The following is a 21,486-nucleotide window of genomic DNA, read 5'->3' as shown; positions in this document are numbered from 1 at the left end:
AGACACCTTTGCACAACATGTAAATACCCAGTAAGAATATTATAAATACCCAGTATGTACCACATAGGTATGAACCAAATAGTACCATATAAATACACAGTAAGTACCATGTAAGTACAGAGTAGACACAAAAAGTACCATGTAAGTACCCAGTAAAGTCCCATAGAAAGTACCATGTAAACACACTGTAAGTACCCAGTAAATTCCATAAAAAAGTACCATGTAAGTACCCTGAAAGTACCCAGTAGTTACACTATAAGTACCATGTAAATACCACTTAAGTACACTGTAAGTACTTTACTGTAAAAGAAAGCGTTACCAAATTTTCTAACATATAGTGACAAAAAAATTACACATTTTTCTAAACAGGCTAAAAAAGCTTATTTTTCTCTGCCTCACAGACTGGTACTGGAAATTCATAAAGTTTAGATTAACAAATGTTGATAAATGTATTAGACAGCTTTGGTGTTTTTGTTGGTGTGTTAACAGGAGTTTACCTTTGTCCTTGACTGCTCAGTACATGTATCTTTACTTCTGGAGGACTCATCATGGGATGCTGCTCAGGGAAACTCATTTATCTCATATTGTTTGGGTTTAGCAACTCCAGATGTTTGTGTCCATATCTGAGCAGTAAAATGCTGCAGAACAAACGTTGCTTCTATTTAAACGCTGCAGTCTGATCTCGTTAAAGAGTCTGTTCAAATATCCGCCTCCATCAATATCTGTAATTCTTTCACCTCAAATGTTGGCATTTCTGGCATTTGATGTATGAGGATGGTTATTGGAGCAAACATTTTTGCACATCTCATCTTAAGAAACCTGGAAAAGTGTTGAAAACAAATTTCAACTTTATCTATTTTAAATTACCCCTGATCGAGTCAAAATAAAAATGGGTGATTTTGTGAAACCCTAATTTATCACAAAATTTAAATATCTTCAAATTATAGACCTTGACGCACGGCTACATTTTTAGAGCCAATTGGAAAAATGCTCAGAGTTCTTCAGCTGACTTCCTCTCAAACATTAATGCAAGGAGACAGCAACAGCTGTCTGCTCCCACAGCAGTCAGATTAAAGGACAGGATAACATGAAAGGCTAAATAGTTGGCTTTGTTGACCAAGAAAAATTTTGTCCTTTCAAACCTCTTAACCCATATTTAGCCTAAGGCTAAAAAAAATGCTTTAAATGAGGAATCCTTGCTAATTATTTTAAATGGCCTGTTTCAGTCAGAGTTAAAGCGCCCCCATGGCAGTTAGAATAAGGGAGGTTCATGAGCCTATTGTGAAATGCCAGAACTGATGCTTTTTACTTTTCAGCACAACAAAAGGTCATGAAAATTATCCCTGAATTCCAGCACATAAATGATCAAAAGTAACAGCTTTTCACATAAATTCAAGTATTTGATTTAAAGCCGTGGTTTTTTTTTTGGTTTTTTTTTTACAAAACACCATATGAAAAGGAAAAAGCCCATCTGTCTTCCCCCTGAACGGCAAAAGGGAAAGCTAAAAAGTGTCCTGGTTAAGAACATCGGTGCATTGTACAGATTGGAGGTTTTCATAGTCATAGAAATCTGGGTTAGTTTATCTTTGTTTATCTTTCACCCACATGTAAGTCTTGCACATGCAGCTTACGAAGATCCGCTCCAAATGAAAATGGTGTTTTGTTGTTTTTAACATGTTTTTGTGGTAATTTTTTGAGAACATTTATGAAGTAAATTAAGTTAAAAATTACATTTCTGAGTTGTTCTTGATTCAAATAGTTGTGAACGAGATGCAGACAAAAAATGCATTTGAAAAAGAGCTTCTGTGTGATGTGGAAAATAGGCTACAAGCTCTCTGCTCTGAACACTCAGTAATGGGGAGGGGAAATGGGGCGGGGTTGCTCCATACAACGATTCTGGCCACAACTCAGAGGTGAATTACTGACAGACGGCACAAACTGTCCTAGAAAACGACATTGTTTTTTTATTGGCTAAAAACTGCATAATCGTAAACAAAAGACTACTGGAAAGGCTTTCAAAAATGGATCAAAAGATGACATGGAGTGTTTTTTTTAAAGGGATCTTAAAAAAAAAAAACTCAACTGGGCCATGACTCCATTCAAAGTTTACCTGTTTCTGCTTCTGTTGAAGCTTTCTCGCTGACCTTGTCTCCTCTGTAGGCCCAGATGTATACAGTGTGGCGAACGCCAGGCTTCAGGCCAAGTAGCTTGTATGAACTGCTATCACGGCCTACAGGGATGTCTGCACTGCTGCCTTCAGAAGAGGTGTAGCTCAGCATATAGCCCTCTATCGGAGCTTGGACCTGATCCCAGGAGACCATTGCAGTATCTTCTGTGACGTCAGTGGTGATGAGGTTTGTTGGAGCATCAATATCTAAAAAGATTTTAAAAGAAAATGAAAGAAATGAAGCCTAAAACATGATTGGACTTCCATCTCGTATATCCGATGACCATAAAAACTGGCTAAGTGCATTTTACATAATGACAAAAAGGAAAAAGAAGAGAAAGAAGAAGAAAAATCTGGGATTTCTTATATGAACAAAAACAACACTAACAGAATAAGACTGTCTTTTTTGCAAAAAAAAACAAACTATAAAGCTCATTATATGTAACAAAAAGAAGAACGTCAAGCAATTTTAGCAAAACAGCCACATTTTATAATAACCCAATAAAACAAAAGTCATTATTCTTAGGTTGTTAATTTTCAACAGTCGTGACACAGAAGGCATAGGAAAAAGTCTGACTGCATACAAATTCCAAGCCTAACTTTTGTCAAAATAAGCATGATAAAAAAAAGACAAAGAAAATTCCAGATGGGTTTAAATTAAATTTATACATACCAATTTATTTTTGACAAAATATCTTATTTTGTGTCAAATTCTGCTATAAATTGGGTTTTAATAACATAAACAGATAACTAACTAATCATTTTTCTAATTTATTTTAGCCTGAAAGATCAATTTTTATTACATGTTATGGAATAAGTCATAATAATTCAGGTAAAGCAACAAACTGATTTTTCCTAAACAAATAGAAAAAAAAAGAAAAAAAACCTCAAGAAACACACAACTTTTTGTTTTTCCATTATGTTAAAATTAAAAACAAAAAACTCATTCAAGCAAATGTGGAAAAGATTTGTTCTGTCTTGTACAGTGTGTGCTTTTTGTTTATGATTTATTGAGAAAAGGACAAACTAAAGAACATGAATGCATTTTGACCTTCTATATTTCCTGGTTCCCAGAACCTCAAAAAGCCCTGAAAACTTCAAATGCACCACCTGTTAAATGTTTAAACAGCAGCAGTTGAGGTTATGAAATCATAGATTTTCCGTTCCTTGTGATTAATTCATAAAATTAGTCAGCACCAGTGGTTTTCAAGAGGAAAAAGTTTTTGAACAAATGACTTTTGTCAGCTGAAGATCCAATTATAGTGAAGCCTCTTTTTATAAAAACGTGTATTGGGAAAAAATGATTAAGGACCAAAAATGATGGGTTAGATGAAAAATGTTTACTCTAGCTTAATTTAAAAATTCTTTGAAGCTGTCCACAAGCAGCCCAATTGTGCACAACTCAACCCACGGTGCCTTCACTGACCCACACAGCACGAACCTCAACGAGATGCAAGTCCGGAACAAAATCATCATACAGAAACTCTGTTTTTTAAATGTTAGTTTGAGGAAATGGATATAGACATTCAGAAGATGCAGATAGGTCAGCATCCGAGTCTGGATGGGCTACCGGTGATGAAAGTGAAAAAGAGGGTGACAGAAAGAATTACGACGTCACAGGGCCATAGTAGGAGGGACTCAGAGGAAGTGAAGGGGAATGTAAAAGCAATCATCATTTAGGAATATTCCTCTGTGGCAGCAACTTACTGAAGGTCAGTTATGTGCAGTAGTCAACCTCAAAAGTGATTGATGATACCAACAGAAGAAGAAAGGGGTTTTGCAACTGTCTAACTTCACATCCACTCTTTGTCTCCTGTCTTCTGCAGCTGTCACTTCCCTGTCCTTGTGGTTACAGCCTGACAGCCTGACGGGAGATGAACTGCACAGGAGAATTTATAACAGTCCGTTTTTTTTTTCTTCGTTTTTTTTTTTTAACTCCAAGTTTAAAAAATGGTGGGTCATAAAAGAGTCAAAGTACAAATTGGGACAAAATGGACTTTAACTGTTTACTCATAGCTCACTCACACTAAAGAGCACATTCTTGCAAACACATGTTTACAATAAATCCTATTGGAACCACCTGGGAAAGCAAATCACAGGCAGTGATGATGGGAAACAGAATAAAAGCTGAAATAAATCAAGACAACGAGCAACGAAACTATACTGTCATACTGGAAATGCTAGCTTTAAACTTAAATGGTTAAATATTTTTATTTTTAGTGAAGTTTTCAAATCAAAATAAACCTGGCCTCATCTGAAGAAGCTTGTGGTGAAAAGAGTTTGAATGAGTTTGTCCTAAAAAATAAGCTTCTTCTTGAGAGAAATAAGATTGTGTAAAGGTAAACACATAAGGATTACATCTATTGCGTGACTTCTTTGAATTATTGTAATATTTAGAGAAAATTGAAATTTTGATGGTTTTAATTGGTCAAACCACCTGCCAATCAACAAGTTTGCCACTTTATGGAGTTATAGTAAAAAATAGTCAGTCAAAAATTTAAGCTGTGGCTTTGAAATAAAAAAAATAACTTTTTTGTGGCTGGTGTTTTTATACCCACTCGCATTTTGTAATACTATATGTCTGTGTCTAAAAGTTCCCATCAAGTTCCCACTCAAAATCATGTACGGGCTCCACTTTAGAACACAAGATTTTTCCCTACGTTTGAAGTGTTCTAAGTGTTTTTTTTTTCTTTTGCTGTGTACACCGCTGCAGCCTTGGGTGGCTGACATACCATATACGTTATTAGTTTTTTATTACTTAAGCTTTGAAAGCCATCATTTGCTCTGAAGTTAAGAGGCATGATGGATCCGGTTACTTTAGACGTTCTACTTCACTTGCCGTGCAGCATCTGTGGCTACACAACACAAGCTGTAGCTAAAGTCATTTGGAAAACACATTATCCATTATGGGTGCCGTGTTCAGCAGGGCCATTGACCACAGGGCACAGTGGAACAGGCTGTCTTTCATCACTTTCAGCTTCGCAGCACAGCACCACGTGTACACGGTACAGTGGAAGCTATACACCATGTTTAAAGAGGAAGTCAATAGGGCCTCATTTTTAGAGAGACTACAGCATGGCATGTGTGACATATGTGTTGTTGTGAAGTCCCCTGGTAAAAAAGGAGCTCTTAGGTCTGTCCAATAATTTATAGCAACTACAGATGAAACGTGCAGTAGCTTGTCGTGCAGGTTGTACTGTTCCATTTCAAAAAATCTGATTAATCTGATAAAAATAACAATCACTCAGGAAAAGGCTGAAGCTTCCTGTTAGGTCTCAACAAATCAAATAAATTAATTCACTTTAACCCTTTAATATCCTCTCCTTTTTATGGAATACCTATTGCATTCTTACTTTTAACTGCTCCCACATGCAAATTAGTATTTTAATGCAACCTCCTTTCCTTTTTTTTTCTAGTTTCTTTTCTGGCATGCATTTATAAGTGTATTTATATTTCTTGATTCTTTTTCTTTTTCTCCTCCCTGTTGCATAGACATGCTGGCCGGAGGCAAACAACGTGTTTAGAGAGATAATATGTGCCTGCTTTCTTCTTTAGTGTCATGCCAGTCATCATGAAACCAGGCCAGAAGCTCTGGCAAAGAGAGCTGTGCAATATCCTCTTCAATCACATGTAAGCCTCTTCATGTTATACCTAAAATGATGGATTGTCGCTGCTCAGGTGGAGACAAGCCACTGTCTGTCTGTTGTAGATTAGCCCATTCACACTCACAGACTCAGTGATTGTACCACACATGTAGGAGCCAAACTTTCACAGTGTAACAACAGCAATAGACAGAAAAAAACATGCAGGTACCTGTGTGCCTCTGGAAGAAGAAAAGGTTGAGTCTTGACAATACAAAAGCTGATGACTAAATTAAATTAATATAAAACCTTGATCTGAGTGCCATAATTCTTAATCATAAGTCGCAGTTTTCTTTACATAGTCTGGCCAGATGTGTGACTTATACTCAGAAGCGACTTATATGTGAATTCTAGAGTGACTCTACATGCAAAAACAACTTTTTTGAGATTTTAAGTGTATTATAATGTTAATTCCTCACGAAAAACGACCCCAAACCGGTATTTTGATCTGTTCACGGATTTCTGAATATTCCTCTAAAAACCTGAGCTCTGAGCACCAGACCCTCCTAATCCACAAAAACGAGCTGGTTCTCAGGTTGATGTAGACCAAGGAGAAAAGCCCCTTCCAGGAAGAGTCTGCACTGCCAGCACCGCCCCCAGGCTAACATACTCTTTCTCTGCTGGAGATGTTTGGCAAAAACGCTTTTCTTTTATATACACAATGTGCACATCCATCTTTGCAAAAGTTTAAGTGTTGTTTGTTTGTGCGGGCGAGACGCAGAAACGCTGCCGAGGTCGACTCCAGGTTGACGTCATGAAATGGGCGGGACACACGAAGCGAAAGCCGGTGCCTCAGATATTAAGTCATATTGCTTCCAGGTTGGACAAGATTTGATGTGTGAATCTGGTAACACCGAGCTTGGCTGATTTGTTGAGAAGCGTTGCACTTTGACATATACGCAAACGTGACTTTTTTTTTATAATGCCGGTCAGATTTGATTTAAGATAAGGAAGGGTATTAAAGAAGTAAGAGAAAAAAGGGATGAACTGAAGTAAAGTGACAACTTTTTGTTTGTATCTGACTCTACTGAATGTCAGAAATGATTCTTACATTATTAAACACCCCCACCCCTGTACCAGAATCCGTACAAAACACAGACAAATAGACTGGTATCCTATAGCATGACCAGACTGACTCAATAAATCACGGTACTTCTCACCTTAACCACCAGATGCGTTTTAGATGTTCCTTCCATATCATGTTTCCACTCTGTGATTGTGCTCACTTCAGTGATTAAAAATCACTGGGATTATTAAATGTAATTTCCAGCCTTGTCTATCCTTGACCTATAATTGTGGCCCTTATTTGCTGTATTCATTATGCAGTTGTAGGCTGAAGGTAACAGCAAGTTCAATGATACGGTACGTCAGAGCTGAGTATGACTGATTATGTGTTTACCCTGTTAGGTTCCAACCACTTTTGAATTATGGATGATCTGACAAAAGCTGAATGCTTTCCTGGATTCTGTAGCCCGTTCAGATCTAAGTGAAATGTGATTATCGTTGTTGGTTCTTAAATCATCTTCCAGTTTTGGCTGAGCTATCATTTTTTAAAAGTCAGACACATCCACTTCTTGCCGTCTTTCACAAATGCATTCGCTGTGCATTTACCATCAGCAAGCAGTCAATTTGAGGACAGCTGGACTCTGCCTGCTGCTAAAAACACTGAATGTTACTGACCTGTGGCTCCTGCTGCAATGGAAGGTTTTCCCTCATTGTTTCCTTTGATGGCCTGTACAGAGATTTGGTACTCTGTTCCTGGATACAAACCTGTGGAAAAATGTGTATTTTTCTTTTTAACACCAAATCATTAAGGAAAAATTAGGCTTACTCACTTCTTCTATGTTCTTTGGTTCATGAACTCAGGAAAAAAACAAAACATGGAAACCCTAATGACTCACTCCAATTATGAATTATCTGACCAAAAGAAAAACATTTATGAACGAATGTTTATACATGCTTTAAAAGCTCAGGGAATCGACTCCATGTGTGTGTGTGTGTGAATTCAATTGAAAATAGAACTATCCGTTTTCATTCAGCTGATTTTTAACATTTCTCAACTGAGAAATGTGTATCCACTTTAAAGCATTTGGCTCACAAACACCTCACTGTTCAGTTTTCAGCTTCCAGACTCACCCACAATAGTGTGTTTGGTGCGTGCCTCTTGACTCCTCTGCACACTCTGCTCCTCTTCCTGCCCTGATGGATGCGTGTGTTTCAGCCTAAAATAATCCACTTCAGCCCGTGGATTCTTCCAGTCCACCAGGATAGAGATCTCCGTCTGGCCAAGGACTCGGATATCATCAATGGTAGAGACATCTGGGAAGGATACAAGGTTTGGTGGAACTGAGAGTACAGAATGCAATGGCTACATTAGGGCATTTGTGTTAATCAGAAGCATGTCCCTATGACTTCTAAAAGGAATTCCTGGCTCCTTAAAATGTGATGTTCCTAAGGAAGGGGCCAAGAAGGAATTTCCATTCAACCACTTCAGAATATATGAAAACTGGGGGGGAAAATTCATTTAATAAATGTAATATTAGCTTTTTCCTGTCTTTGCAAATCTTTGATGAAACAAAAAGCTTGCATGTGCACACTAAGAAAACACTACAAATTAAGCTTGGAATCCACACATATGATGGTGATGAAGAAAAGTTGGAAACTTATCACTGTGATTATTTAAATGTCTAATGGTAAATCCACAGATTAAATACACCGGCTGTTTCATTTGTAAATATTGTTTTAAAACAGAAATATTATTCAACTAAACGTTTCAGTGAGCTTAGAAATTGTTATTTTTAAAATTTATTTTTATTTTAGTAAATTATTTCCAACATGCAAATAACAAAAGTGAAATTAAAAGAAAAATTCCCAACAACAGATTTTAACCCGTAAGAACCCATGGTGACATCAGTGTAAAAGAAGAATAGAAGAAATGTGTTTTGATCCACCTGGTTTGTTATGTATTCTACATTATTTAATTTTTCAGGACAAATTTGTCTGGGTTCTTATGGGTTAAACAACAGGAACAACAATATTTTAAAAACATACATTCTAGTTACCAAAAATTGATTTGATTGTTATTGTAATATTTGCATTTGTTTTGAGCTGAAGTTAGATCTCTTCTAAATCTTACATTTTAGATTGATTTAGTGATGAAAAACATTGTGTATAAATTCTTGAATGGCTTCCTTCTTAAATACTAAGCTTTTTTTTTAAGCCTTCCATAGAAAAGAATACGCTTTTGAGAAATATGAATTAAATGTAATTGCATTTACAGATGAGGGCTAAACAACCCGGAATGTTACCATGCCGACAGGGTTCTTCTGGATTTGCGACATATGGACAAAATGGCAAACCCACCAAAAGAAAAGAGAATCATAATTTATACCAGCTTTTCTTGCCTTTGAAAACAGGAAAACATTTTCTTACTGTCTTTTGAAGTAGGACAACGTTTGAAGTTAAATGAAAACTATGCAGACAGTGGAATGCCTGCTTCATTCTGCTTGCGCCGCAGTCAAAGCCCGCGTGCCGTCGTGTTTTCTTACGCCCATGTGAGAACACGTTAGAGAGGTTTTCCGTGCTTTCTAAAGGAAAGCTCATCTCCCACTTATTTAGCTCTGTCACTGCCATTAATTCTGCTAAATAATCTCTTACTCTACACATCTGTCTGCTACCACATCTGTTAGCAACAGCTTACATTAAACACATCCATGGAGGCATTTCCATGCAATTACTTTAAGATTTCACATCTAACAAACCAATGCTTAATGAAACACTTAGTAATGACAGACTCATTCCTTGTTCATTGCTTTTTAGCACAGCACATTAAGCTAAATAAATAGTAAAGGATGAGTGAAGAACTATCAGCGCTGATTTAGAATAATTGAAACAGGCACAGTAGTCATTTGTTTACGCGTCACCAAGACTCCCCTGATCAAGACATGATGCTGATGTCTTTCTGTTTAAGTCTGAAAAATAAATGTACCATGTGTTTGGATGAATTTCCACTGAGCCTTTATTACACCTTCTGCTAACACTTTGGACCTGCTGGAACCCAGGGGCTTCACGGTTGTCTTCTGTAATCAATTTACTAAAAGACCTACTCCGATGAAAATCGTGTTTTTTGTGTTTTTAACATGTTCTTGTGGCCTTTTTCCCATGATGGAGGAAATATTTACAGAACATTAAGCTTAAAATTGTGTTTCTGAGTATTTTTTATCCAAATCGTTATGAATCAGGAGCAGACGAAAAAAGGTGGTTTGAAAAAGTTTGTAGCAGTGACGTAGAAGCTACAATCCATTCTGATGCATCTGCTTAAGATGAATAAATCAATTTACGTCTTTGTTTTCCTCTGCAGTTTTGCTCTGCAGAAACTATGTCGTAGAAAACAATACAGATATTTTTATTTTGGAAAGAAACGACCTAATTATAATTAAAAGAGCAGTTGTAATGCTTTTACAATGGATCAAAAAGGATTAGAGTGGGGCTCTAAACTTTTTTACTCACTAATGAGAAACATTTTCTTTTTTTTATGACTTTTTTAATAACTCTAAATTGGGCATTTTTATTTAAATTGAATTGAATTTTAGCCCCATCCGTACTTTAGACCATCCTGCTACCTTCAATCAAACTTAACTGTATTTTTTAAATATTATTCTATCAACAGGAAACACATTTTTAAGCTTGTTTTAGGGTTTTTTCTTGATCACATGTCTGCACTCACCTGTGGTGGCTTCAATCATCTCTGCTTCACTTTGGATCTGTTTGATGACAGCGTACACTTCAACAATGTAGGTTACTCCTGGAGTCAGATCTGTGATGAGGTAGGAATTCTTTGTGTTGGGAATCTGAATCTAGAGAAACAGAAGGTGCTTTGAGGAATTTGTAAAGAAAAAAAAACGTGTTTTTAAAATGCTTTCAATCAAACAGCGACAATTTACCTGCTTCATTGAACCCTCATCATATTTTGGATAATATTTCAACACATAGTACTCAGCCCCTCGAACAGATTCCCATTCAACCAGGAGCGAGACGTCAGTCTGCTGGACCAACCGCAGACCCTGAGGTGATAGGACTGAGAGAGAAGCAGACTCTAATCAGATTTATTTTTAAATCGCTATCTGAATTCCCTTGTCTCTGGCTGTCAGTCTTCACGTCTTCCAGCTTAACTGACACCTCCATATGACGTTTACCTTAAGGCCTTTTGAAGACACCTTTTCGAATGGTTTATAACAAAAAGCAAAGAAGTCATTGACCCAGCAGAAGCAGTATTTCAAGATCAGGTGTTTAATAACTAGCTGAAATTAAACATGGCTTCTCAGTGGTTAATCTGAGAGGTTGCTCTTTTAAAATTAAGATCGTGGGAGAGAGCTGACTCATAGAGTAACTAAAAAATATTAAATTGCTTGAAAGCAGTCTTAAATCAAATAACAAGTTTCTGCAATGGTTTAGATGTTAACAACTTTTGCCGATTAATAAGATCAGACAAACTGGAATGATTAAATTAGCAAGTTAAAACTAAAAAAGAGGCCCAATCTGTAAAACCCTTTTTTCTAAAGGTTTTTAAAGCACAAAGGCACAGTTTATTTAAAAACATGAAAAGACATTACTACAAGGAATGCAATGCCCCACACTGTTATCACTGCCATATATCAGAATGTAGATCAACATCTACATCCTGGTGCTGAAATGAAAAATAGCCACATAAAGAAAAGAATGTCTCAACTGTTTAGATTTTTGCTCCCATGCTCCCAGCATTTATTGCGTTTATTACCTACACCTAAGAACAACATCAGTTTTTGTTTTTACGTCCCTCTTTCCTTTTCCACTATGACTTCTCCACTCACAAGGTGCCAATATTGACGTTGGCTTTGGATCAACAGGACCGCCACACAAAGCTGCAGATCTGCCTTTCTCTGCTTTCTGTCAAGCTGCCAGCACAGCTTGAGGAAACTCAGAGTTTGACACAGCTGACCTGCTACTGTGAGGTGAAAAGCATGTATCCTGTTATCACCTGCACACAGGTGATAAAGTTCCTTTTAATAAAACCTTGAAGATAATACATGTAGGTTGGTAATGTGTATTTTGAGCAAGAATCATATTGAGGAACATGAAAAGCAGTTGTAGTAGGTAAAATATATTGAGAGAGATTTAGTTTTTTATTCAATTAATGTGATTTTTGTTTACTCCGAAAAACAAAAAATCAGTATGAAGTTAAATTTACCCTTACACCATGAAGTCTCTTTCCATGCTCGGCTGCTACTATTCACATTTCTGCTTCTCTGGCTCAAAATTGCTCAAGAATGCAATTTTGCTCTCCTTTCCTGAGGCAGTCCAGTATAAGTGGTTGAGGAAAGAATTTAGCAGGAAAGGTGATGTTTTTCCTGCAGGCTATAAGCAGTACGGAGCCCCTAGAAAAACTGACAGGTCTTGGTATATTCCTGTGGTACTCTGTGACCTAATGTCATTAGCTATCTTCAGGCCAAATACATAGGTCAGCCAACCAAAAGTGCTAGACGGCTGCTGGATTTGAAGTGACTGCTGAGAGAAATGCTTTGAATTCCATAGGTCAGAATAATATCATAATGGTTGGCGTCACTTGGTGTTCCAACCAGGCTGCAACAGAGATTTAATAAAAGCTTAGCTACTTGCCTCTTAACAGGGACCAGAAGGAGAGTTCATATTATTCCTATTTAAGATCTTTGCCTTGGCTGCCTGTCAGTTCCAGGATTCATTTTAACATTTCTCTAAAAACATTTTTAATTCTCTTAATGGTTTCAGCCCTTCCTGTTTTTCAGATCTTCTTTTACCACACATAACTCCCAGAACTCCCAGGTCCTCATGTTTGAGTTTGTAAAACAATTCCCAATGTAAGAATAAAAATGGGGAGGCTGTATTTCACTGTTATGACCCCTACCTGTCCCTGAGAAACGGAGAGCATCGGCTTCTGTGAAGATTTTTAAAGACAACAATTTTTCATACCTTTTTTAGCTAATGTAGCTTGATGTTTTATGTCTTTTATGAGCGATTCACTTATTTGTCTACATTTTATCTCCAAAAAATTTATTTTGTAACATTAATTCTGTTTAACGAGTTTACTTATTTTAATCATTCAACGTTTTTTTTTTTTTTTTTATGTAGTATTTGGTTTAAAGTTAGTCGTTTAAATTCTTTGTATTTTTAATTTTTCATTAATTGTAATCATATATTTTATGTTATTTTTTATTTTTGTAATTTTCTATTTCCTTGTGTATTGATTTTATTGAAAAATAAAATTAACTGATTAGTTTCACTGTATTTCATGATATTAAATTCTCATTTTTTTCTACTTAATTTACAACTTTCTATTTAAATATTGTGTATTTTTGCATTTTGTTGATCATAGGGCATGGAAAGTACTTTTCAAAGTAAATGTTTATATGAAAAGTGCAATACAAATAAAGTTTGGAGATTGATCTCTCTCTTTCTCTTTCTCTCTCTCTCTCTCTCTCTCTCTCTGTATATATATATATATATATATATATATATATATATATATATATATATATATATATATATATATATATATATATATATATATATATATATATGTATATATACATACACATCTATTTTTAAAGATCATAACTATTTTAAGAATGTAGTTATGTCTTTAGTTAGAAATTCACATATTTGTTATTTTCAAAACTTTATTTTAAATTCCATTAAAACATATATTAGATTTAAGTTCACTTTTTAATGTAATTAATTAAGGGCAAAATTTAGAATTGGGATAAAAGAAAAAATGATAAATAAAAGGTACATTTGTATTTAGGTCATTGAGGTGTTTGTCATTTTTTGACACACCTCTGCACCTTCTTAAAGTTATTTACTCCTCAGTGAGCAGCTGTGGCTTTATCTAAAATAATACTGTCAATTAGGCAAGTACCCATTGATGTTGTATGTAACTTTCACAAGGGAATTGATCACAATCACTTTCTTTTGAGCAGAGCTCCAAAGTTGTAAAACTTTGTCACAAATGTTCACTTACACAACTTCAGTGCATTGATCATCTTTACCTGTCTATAGTGCTCACCTGAGGAACAGTCCTCTCCATAAAGGCCTTCATCACAGACGCACTGGCCATTCACACAGCGTCCGTTGCCATTGCAGTTATCAGGGCATGTTGGGGTACTGCAGTCCTCGCCAGTAAAATGTGAGAAGCACACACATTTTCCATCCACGCACTGTCCCTTATCGTTGCAATTGTTCGGGCACGTCAGCAGGCTGCAGTCCTTGCCACTGTACCCCTCATAGCACTCGCATTTCCCATCAACGCACCGGCCATTGTCGTTACACTCGTCGGGGCAGGAAGAAACGGAGCAATCAGGGCCTTCCCATCCCGGGGTACAGACGCAGCTGCAGGATTCCTGTTGGTAAGTGCCATGGCCACTACAACTTGTGTCCACACCTGAAGAAATATCAAGGTTACACTTTTTGTAGCTACTTCCATGCTTCTTTATTTTTTATAATTAGTACACAAATTATTTCAAAATATCACATTAAAATATGCTAGCATACTATAAGCCATTTTTTTTCTGGAAGCTGGCATGTCCTCAATAAAACATCAACCTTCTACCTTCACAGCCTAACTGCATTGGTTGTGACAGCCTACCTGCTGTTTTACAACATCCCTGGACGCACTGGAGCTTTAGGTATTGGACTTCTTCTTCCAGTCCATTAACTCTGTACAGGAGAGACTTGAAACTTTCTGACTCCTCACAGTCACACTTTGGTGTTTGCAAACGGATGTTGTGTTTAAAGAGGATTTCATTTTCTCCGTTTTTTGTGACGTCTGTTTGCAGACCTAAGAACATGACACAAAGAAACTAAAGTTTTAGCTCTTAAAAGACCTTGAAGTGCCTCATTAATAAACAAACATTCGCAGATCACAATATCACAGTTTGTTTGTGCTCTTTGGTTGCCTCTCTCGTTTCTTTAGCTGCAGTACAACCTGCTTCGTCCTTGGGTTGCAGACATTCTAGTGTGTCAACAGAGCTCCCTGGGATGTCAATCTTATAGACGTGGCTGAAGGTCAATCCCTGCTCTGCGGTTGAGGGACTGGGCTGGTTGTCCGTGAGGCTCACACAATGTGACACGATGCATAGTAGGACCAGCAGACACGAGGCCCTCTGTAGAAGTCCAGTGGTCATTTCTGCAGAGGAAGGTGAGAGCCCATGATTGGGGGATTTTTCCCAGGTTTTTTCCTTTTTTTTCTTGACAAAGACAGGCATCGAGGTTACTGTTCACATAATAACTGCATGTAAGTAAATAAAAAAGAAAGTTATGTAGAGAACAAACTTTGAGAGAGCAATGCAAGCATGAAGAGCATTGGTTAATTGTTTACAGGTCGTTATGAGGAAGTGAACAATTTTTGCTGAGCTAAACCTGCAACATTAAAACATTTTTTATTTAACAGTAAAAGCAATTGATGCAAAAATTCTTTCTCTCACTCTTCTTCATCTGACAAGCAGAATCTTTGTCTGTTTTATCATCTTTCTTTTAATTGTAAGTAACAAATGCTACTTCTTTCATGCTCTGAACTATTAATCCTCTACTGCCGTGTAAACATCCGGCTCACACATACAGCTCAATGATTAAAGTGTCCGCCCTGAGACTGGGCAGTTGTGGATTCAAATACAGTTGGATAGTACCAAAGACTCTAAAAATGGGACCCAATACCTCCCTGCTTTACATGCAGAATTGAGGGGTTGCATTGCGGGTTAAACCACCGAATGGTTCCTGAGCACAGCTGTAACAGCTCACGGCTCTTTGAAAGAGACAGGAAATTAGGATTTGTTAATTTTTTATTTTCTACAACTATGTGGCTAACACGTTTATGAAGATGGGAAAAAAAACTAGGAGAAGACTGAATTTTATCTGTTTCTGACAGTCTAAAACTGATATGTCTTCGTAATTTGAGTTTAATCTCATGATCAGTGTGGAACATCAAGAACATTGGATTTTTTTTTGTAAGTTTTACAAGAACATGGACATAACACTAAACATGCCATTTCTTCTGTTGTGTCTGTTTTGTATTGATTGTATATTTTTGCAACTGCAAAATGTGGAGCAGACCAGAGAAATTACAAATCTTTTCCGTTGCACTTCACTTCCTCTGAGTCTCAAGTTTTGAAAAAGGTCATTTTTGTTCTGTCTGTTTTCTTATTTAAGACGTGAGGACAGAAATATTGTGCAGACTATGCAGGAGTTCACACAGATTCAGCGAGGCACACAGTGTTTATTTAATCAAAGAAAACTTTTACTGTTGGGTTCACATATTTGCATAGTTTAGTTTGCAAGTGTTGGTGCTTGGCAACAGATATTTATCAATCCTTCAATCTTTCTACGCTAAACTATGGAGCACTCTTCAGTCAGGCATTTTAAAACAGCAAAAACGCAGTTTTTTCCGCTGTACTGATGATGTCACTGTATCTAATGGTAGTGATGTCATCTGAACCCCAATCTGCGGCGGTTTTCTCCAAGAAACCAAATTGCATGCTGTCAAAATAGCATGCCCTTTTTCAGCTTCAAAAAGTTCCTCTGGTCTCTGATTTGAATTAATTTTTCTGGGGTAAAATTTAAAAAAGCAATGCAGTAAGATCCTGATGTCACTGCTGCTGCTCGCGTTTTTTTTATTTTTTTTTTATAGTTTTAAAAGCTCAAAGATGCCCATAAAATGGAAAAAAATAATTTTAGGCTCAGTGTTTTGGGTAAATCTTACTTATGAATTATTTCATATTCTTTCTGTACTTTTTAAATTAAATGTTCAGAACATGTGCTTATCCAATAAAACAGCTGGAAAAGTTAAGGGTGGAGTAAGAGGTAAAGATTGTAAAAGGCTTGCAAATCAACACATAAGCTCTTCCATCTGCCATAAATTCTTACATTTTCCCCAAAGAGATAGTCTCTTTGGAGTTTCTGTTTCAGCAGTTTTTTTTATTATTTCTTAAAGAGTATTGCAAGTAAATAAGTGATCAAGTTAAGAGACATCATGAGAAGGAAACGGGAAAGACAGCAAGGACAATTAAATGGGGAAACACGATGGATTAAGTGAGTGATTGAGAGTGAATGTGGTAAAAGGATTGATGGAAAGACTGCCCTATGTTGTTTGGCAGTTAGCCAGATGGACAGACGCAATTGCAGTTTAAAATGCCAATGTTCATCAAGGTGCTTCATGCGAATCTCCATTTCTCCTTGTCAATTTTTTTTTTAATATTGCAAGTTATCATCAGATCATTTTCTAAGTAATTGTCAGGTTTCCAGCATTGCTAATGAATATCCTCTGGCTCTGTATCTGTAGTATAACTTTAGGCACAAAAGGAGCAGCCGTGTGTGCCGAAATTCTTTTGGACATGTCCATGTGTGGGCCTGATTATCATTCTTTATTTATTCATAAACAAATGTCTTGATTTGAAAATTTTTTTTGATTTGAAATGATTTATTTCAAGCAATCAAATAGAAATAATACACAAAAGCAATATAATCATCAGTTATACATTCATACAGTAACTAATCAAACTTAGGGTAATTAGACATAATTAATAAATATTGCTTGAAAGGGAGTGGAAGGAAGCTAACTTATATAATCCCACCCCGTTATACTATAACCATTTTATTACATGATTTATCAATATCCGGTTCCTAGGTTTTATCAGACAGAATTAATAATCATAAGGTATCAATAAAGCACATGCCAAAGATGAATTACTTAAGTACTACGTCAAAAATAACTATTTTAGAAATCAACATGGCAAATGCAGCATCTGAAATATATGCAAATTATGTTACTTTTAAAAGTCATTCATATGCTGTATAACCCGGAACCGGAACACAACCTCACTTGTTAGCTCTCATTCAAGATGTAAATAAAAATGCATGATAGACCTCGTTCCATAGTAACCCTATCCTATGGGGTCAAGATGACCATTGACGTGTTCTCCCTACCATGACAAAGGTGGACAAAGGTGGAGAGGATTTCATGTAATCCATGGACACCAGTGAAGATCACAAATCATTGAAGAAAAAGGTTCAGCGCACTGTCTTGTGGGGGGGGGGTCTCGATGACCTCATTCCCAATGTGAAAGTGCTTAAGATAGCACAAGGGCTAAACAAACACGGATATAGATGCATTGCAAAACCTACAGTACAGACCAAAAGTTTGGACACACCTTCTCATTCAAATGAATGGGAAGGTGTGTCCAAACTGTTGGTCTGAACTGTATGTGCTCATTTTAAAACCACATTTTCTGTCTTACTTAATGATTTGTTGAGGTCCACCTACAGTATCTTGAGGTTGAGGTTCCGTCTTTAGAAATGTCTCCAAATCTCATTTAATCAGTAGCACGAGAAATGTTTATAGAAGAGACAAAACAATAACTAGAGTGTCTAAAACTATGTGCCACAGAGTAAAAACAACAAAGAGAAACCATTTTATTTGTCAATCAGAGTAATGGCGTTAAACCTTAGTCACATGCACCAGAACAGGAGATTGAGCTATAGGGGTGCTGTAGGTTTTTGGGTTGTCTGTTCCTGTGAAAGGTTGTAGAGAGGAGTGCTTGAGACTCTGCAGCCACCTTAAGGGGACGCCATTAAAATGGAAAGTACGATTGTGGTGTGTGTGGTGAAGCTCTTAGGAGCTTGCAAAGCGTGCAGACTCATCACTTGAGCAGCACTAACTCCTGTGCGCAGTGCACAGGATTCAGGGGGGGTTGAAAAAAGAGAAAATCTGTATGACTTGACTGCATCTCATCTACTCCACAATACTTGCTTTATATGTTGTTTATGTAAGGATTGTGAACTTGGTCTGGTTATTTTATGGTTTTTGGTCTTGTTCTGTTTCGAATTGTCCCTCAATCACAGCAGTTTCAGGTGTGTCATGATTCACAGCTGCATTCATTTCAGTTCACTACCCTCAGTCTATTTGAGTGTCTGGTTTTCAGTTCTTCCTTGTCAGGTCATCTGTTCTGCTCTGCTTTGTCACTCTTTTGTTACGCCCTGGGTTTTGTCATGTTAGAGTTTGGTTTCTGCCACCATGCCCGGTCTTCAGCATATAGGGTCCAACACCACCATTCCCAGATAGAAACTGAGTCATTTACTTAAATGCAGTCAGATGTCTTTCTAAAACATGTCATTTTTGTTTTCTAATACAGATACATCCCACCTTATCTAATACAACAGTTTCTGCTCCACAACACCTTTTTATTTTACTTTAATTCCACAAAAGGGACAAGACGTGTATGAAAATGACAGGTGACTCAAGGACATACTTGACATTTGCACCAGGCTGATACAGTTCTCAGTAGGGTGCATATTTTGGATGCAGTGCATTTTAACTATCATAAAACTGTTGAACACATGTTTGGTTTTAGTGTCCTCCACGTTAACAAGGAAAACGCACATGACTGTCGCTCATCTCTTTACAGCTTGAACTCACAGCAGGACCACAGAAAGGCTCTCCGTGAGAAGGCAACCCTACCAGATTAGATTTCTGTCTGTTTTTTTAGGTGGAAGTGAGTAAACTTCAACATGCTGTAAAAATAAAAATAAAAAAACTTACTCCTGGGGATATTTAGTAAATGTTAAAGCAACAAAAATGCTTGTTGACACATAAAAGAAGAAAGGGAAGACTGCAAAAATAAGTCTTCTAAAATAATTAACCTGAAACTCCTGGTACAATTAAAAAGAGGATGCAGAATAAAAATGCTTCTGTTTCCTCTTCAGAGAGTCGTGAAGCCTCACAAGGTTGACTTTTCACCAGGTTTCACCTGGGGACCAATCTCTCTGGAATGAACCAACAGGCAAGGAGGTCAGATGTAGTCAGGTCATTCATGCTCTTATGAGAGAGACGCTCTTCCCCTTTTCTTTTGCAAAACAGCTTGCAGCTTGCAAACAGAATGTGGAAAGTTAAATGATAAAATGCATCTGAGAGCAATTACTGTGTGAGAGCAGACCTCTTAACTTCATGATTTCGTCTGCCTCCTGCTGCCTCAAAAACCACAAGAGGACCTCAGGAGAAACCTGGAATTAGAGCCGTGAGGGGCTTCTTCTATTTAGAAAGGATGTGCAACAAAAACAAATTTATGAAGCACCTAAAAGCCTATACATGCTGTGGATAAGCACTGAGAAAATTGAAATATTTCCAGCTTTATTCACGTGGGAAGAGGTTATCTTGAATCAACTGATCACAGCTGATCAAAAAAATACACCATCCAAAGAGAAAGCAGTCAAATGATACAACCTGACCACCTTTTATAAGCCACCCACTTAGGGTTATAGCCTTGTCTTTGTCCTTTTTTCTCCGCCTGCTCTCCCCTCTGACATTTTGCATGGCTGAAGGCCCACATCTGCAGCCTATTTTCTGAAAGCTTCTGTGTATCTCCGGAGCCAGCACAGTAGCCTTAAAGGTAAATCTCCCGGATCGAAAGCCCTGAGAGAGTATCTATCATCCCCGGCACAAAATTATTGTAAACATTTGGGTTATTATCACAAAGGGAAATGAATACCCGTGTCTTTGTTGACAGATAATAGAAGATTATCCACAGCACAATGGAGCTATTCATTTGATGTATGAGTCATGAGTGATGGGCTTCAACAAATGCTGTCACCGTTACTACTTTGGGAAAATAATAATGTTGATTTATTTAATACTCTTACAGTCCTTCCAAAAAACCCAAACCCTAATGCAAAGTATGCAATGTTTTTATATCATATTTGTACTGATTTATTGAATCATTTGATTTTTATTTTTTATTACAGACAGACAGACAGGCAGGCAGGCAGGCAGGCAGGCAGACAGACAGACAGACAGACAGACAGACAGACAGACAGACAGACAGGCAGGCAGGCAGGCAGGCAGGCAGGCAGACAGACAGACAGACAGACAGGCAGGCAGGCAGGCAGGCAGGCAGGCAGACAGACAGACAGACAGACAGACAGACAGACAGACAGACAGGCAGGCGGGCAGACAGACAGACAGACAGACAGACAGAACTCCCATTTTGATTTATTTTTTTTTAGGAGGCAGTATGGGTAAAGGTAAATAGATAATTCGAACACAAAATCTCTTACAGACCTATCAAGAAGCTTTAAGAAACTGTAGATTTCATTTTAGTTTTTTAACCAAATAGAAAGAATAAAAGACCAATTAAGCAGCTTACCCTTGAGGTTTTTTTTTTTTGCTTTCTCCTTCAAGTTATTCCTTTCTTCTCTCAGAAGGACTGAACAGCACTCCCCAAACCTCTCCTTCTGCCACCTGTTGACAGGTCAAAGCAAGTGATTCAAAGATCCCCAAGCTGTTGGTGACTTTTCTTCTCCCTCCCTCCTTCTTGAAGTGTTTCAGTCTCCCCAAATGGATCTAGACCAATGGGCAAACTGGGAGTGTTTCTGCTCCTTTTTCTTTAAAGTTGTTGCACATCTTAGAGTGCATGGTTCATTTTATTTAGTTTTTTAAACATTTTAATTTAGACAGGTATTGTGAAAAATTTCACAAGAGTTTTAGTTTCTCTTAAAATGCAGTTAGATACAGTAGTGGATGAGGTAGACGATGATGTGATTGTGTCTTTCAACAAAATTAAAGGATTAAGGACCAGGGTCCACAGCAGAGGAAGTAACAACAGCCACAAGGTTGGTTAAGAA

The 21,486-nt window shown here is 37.2% G+C and overlaps 1 protein-coding gene across 1 annotated transcript in view; it reads right to left on the bottom strand.

Annotated features, from left to right (window-relative positions):
• Nucleotides 1-21,198, bottom strand: part of tnn (tenascin N) — a 35,511-nt gene extending 14,313 nt beyond the window's left edge. The window contains exons 1-9 of the mRNA XM_004079245.5: nt 21,009-21,198; nt 14,804-15,004; nt 14,465-14,656; nt 13,886-14,260; nt 10,752-10,885; nt 10,535-10,664; nt 7,945-8,127; nt 7,489-7,578; nt 2,111-2,374 (exon numbers count right to left, since the gene is read on the bottom strand). Coding sequence (XP_004079293.1) covers nt 2,111-2,374; nt 7,489-7,578; nt 7,945-8,127; nt 10,535-10,664; nt 10,752-10,885; nt 13,886-14,260; nt 14,465-14,656; nt 14,804-15,002 — 1,567 coding nt within the window. The 5' untranslated portion in view covers nt 15,003-15,004; nt 21,009-21,198. The remainder of the gene's footprint in view (nt 1-2,110; nt 2,375-7,488; nt 7,579-7,944; nt 8,128-10,534; nt 10,665-10,751; nt 10,886-13,885; nt 14,261-14,464; nt 14,657-14,803; nt 15,005-21,008) is intronic.
• Nucleotides 21,199-21,486: the final 288 nt, after the last annotated feature.

The sequence above is a fragment of the Oryzias latipes genome, chromosome 17 (genome assembly GCF_053564925.1).
Source record: "Oryzias latipes strain Hd-rR chromosome 17, Olatipes_Hd-rR_3.1".
Classification (NCBI taxonomy): Eukaryota; Metazoa; Chordata; class Actinopteri; order Beloniformes; family Adrianichthyidae; genus Oryzias; species Oryzias latipes.
The sequence above is the reverse complement of the archived record's forward strand: the minus strand, read 5'-3'. Positions and strand labels throughout refer to the sequence as shown.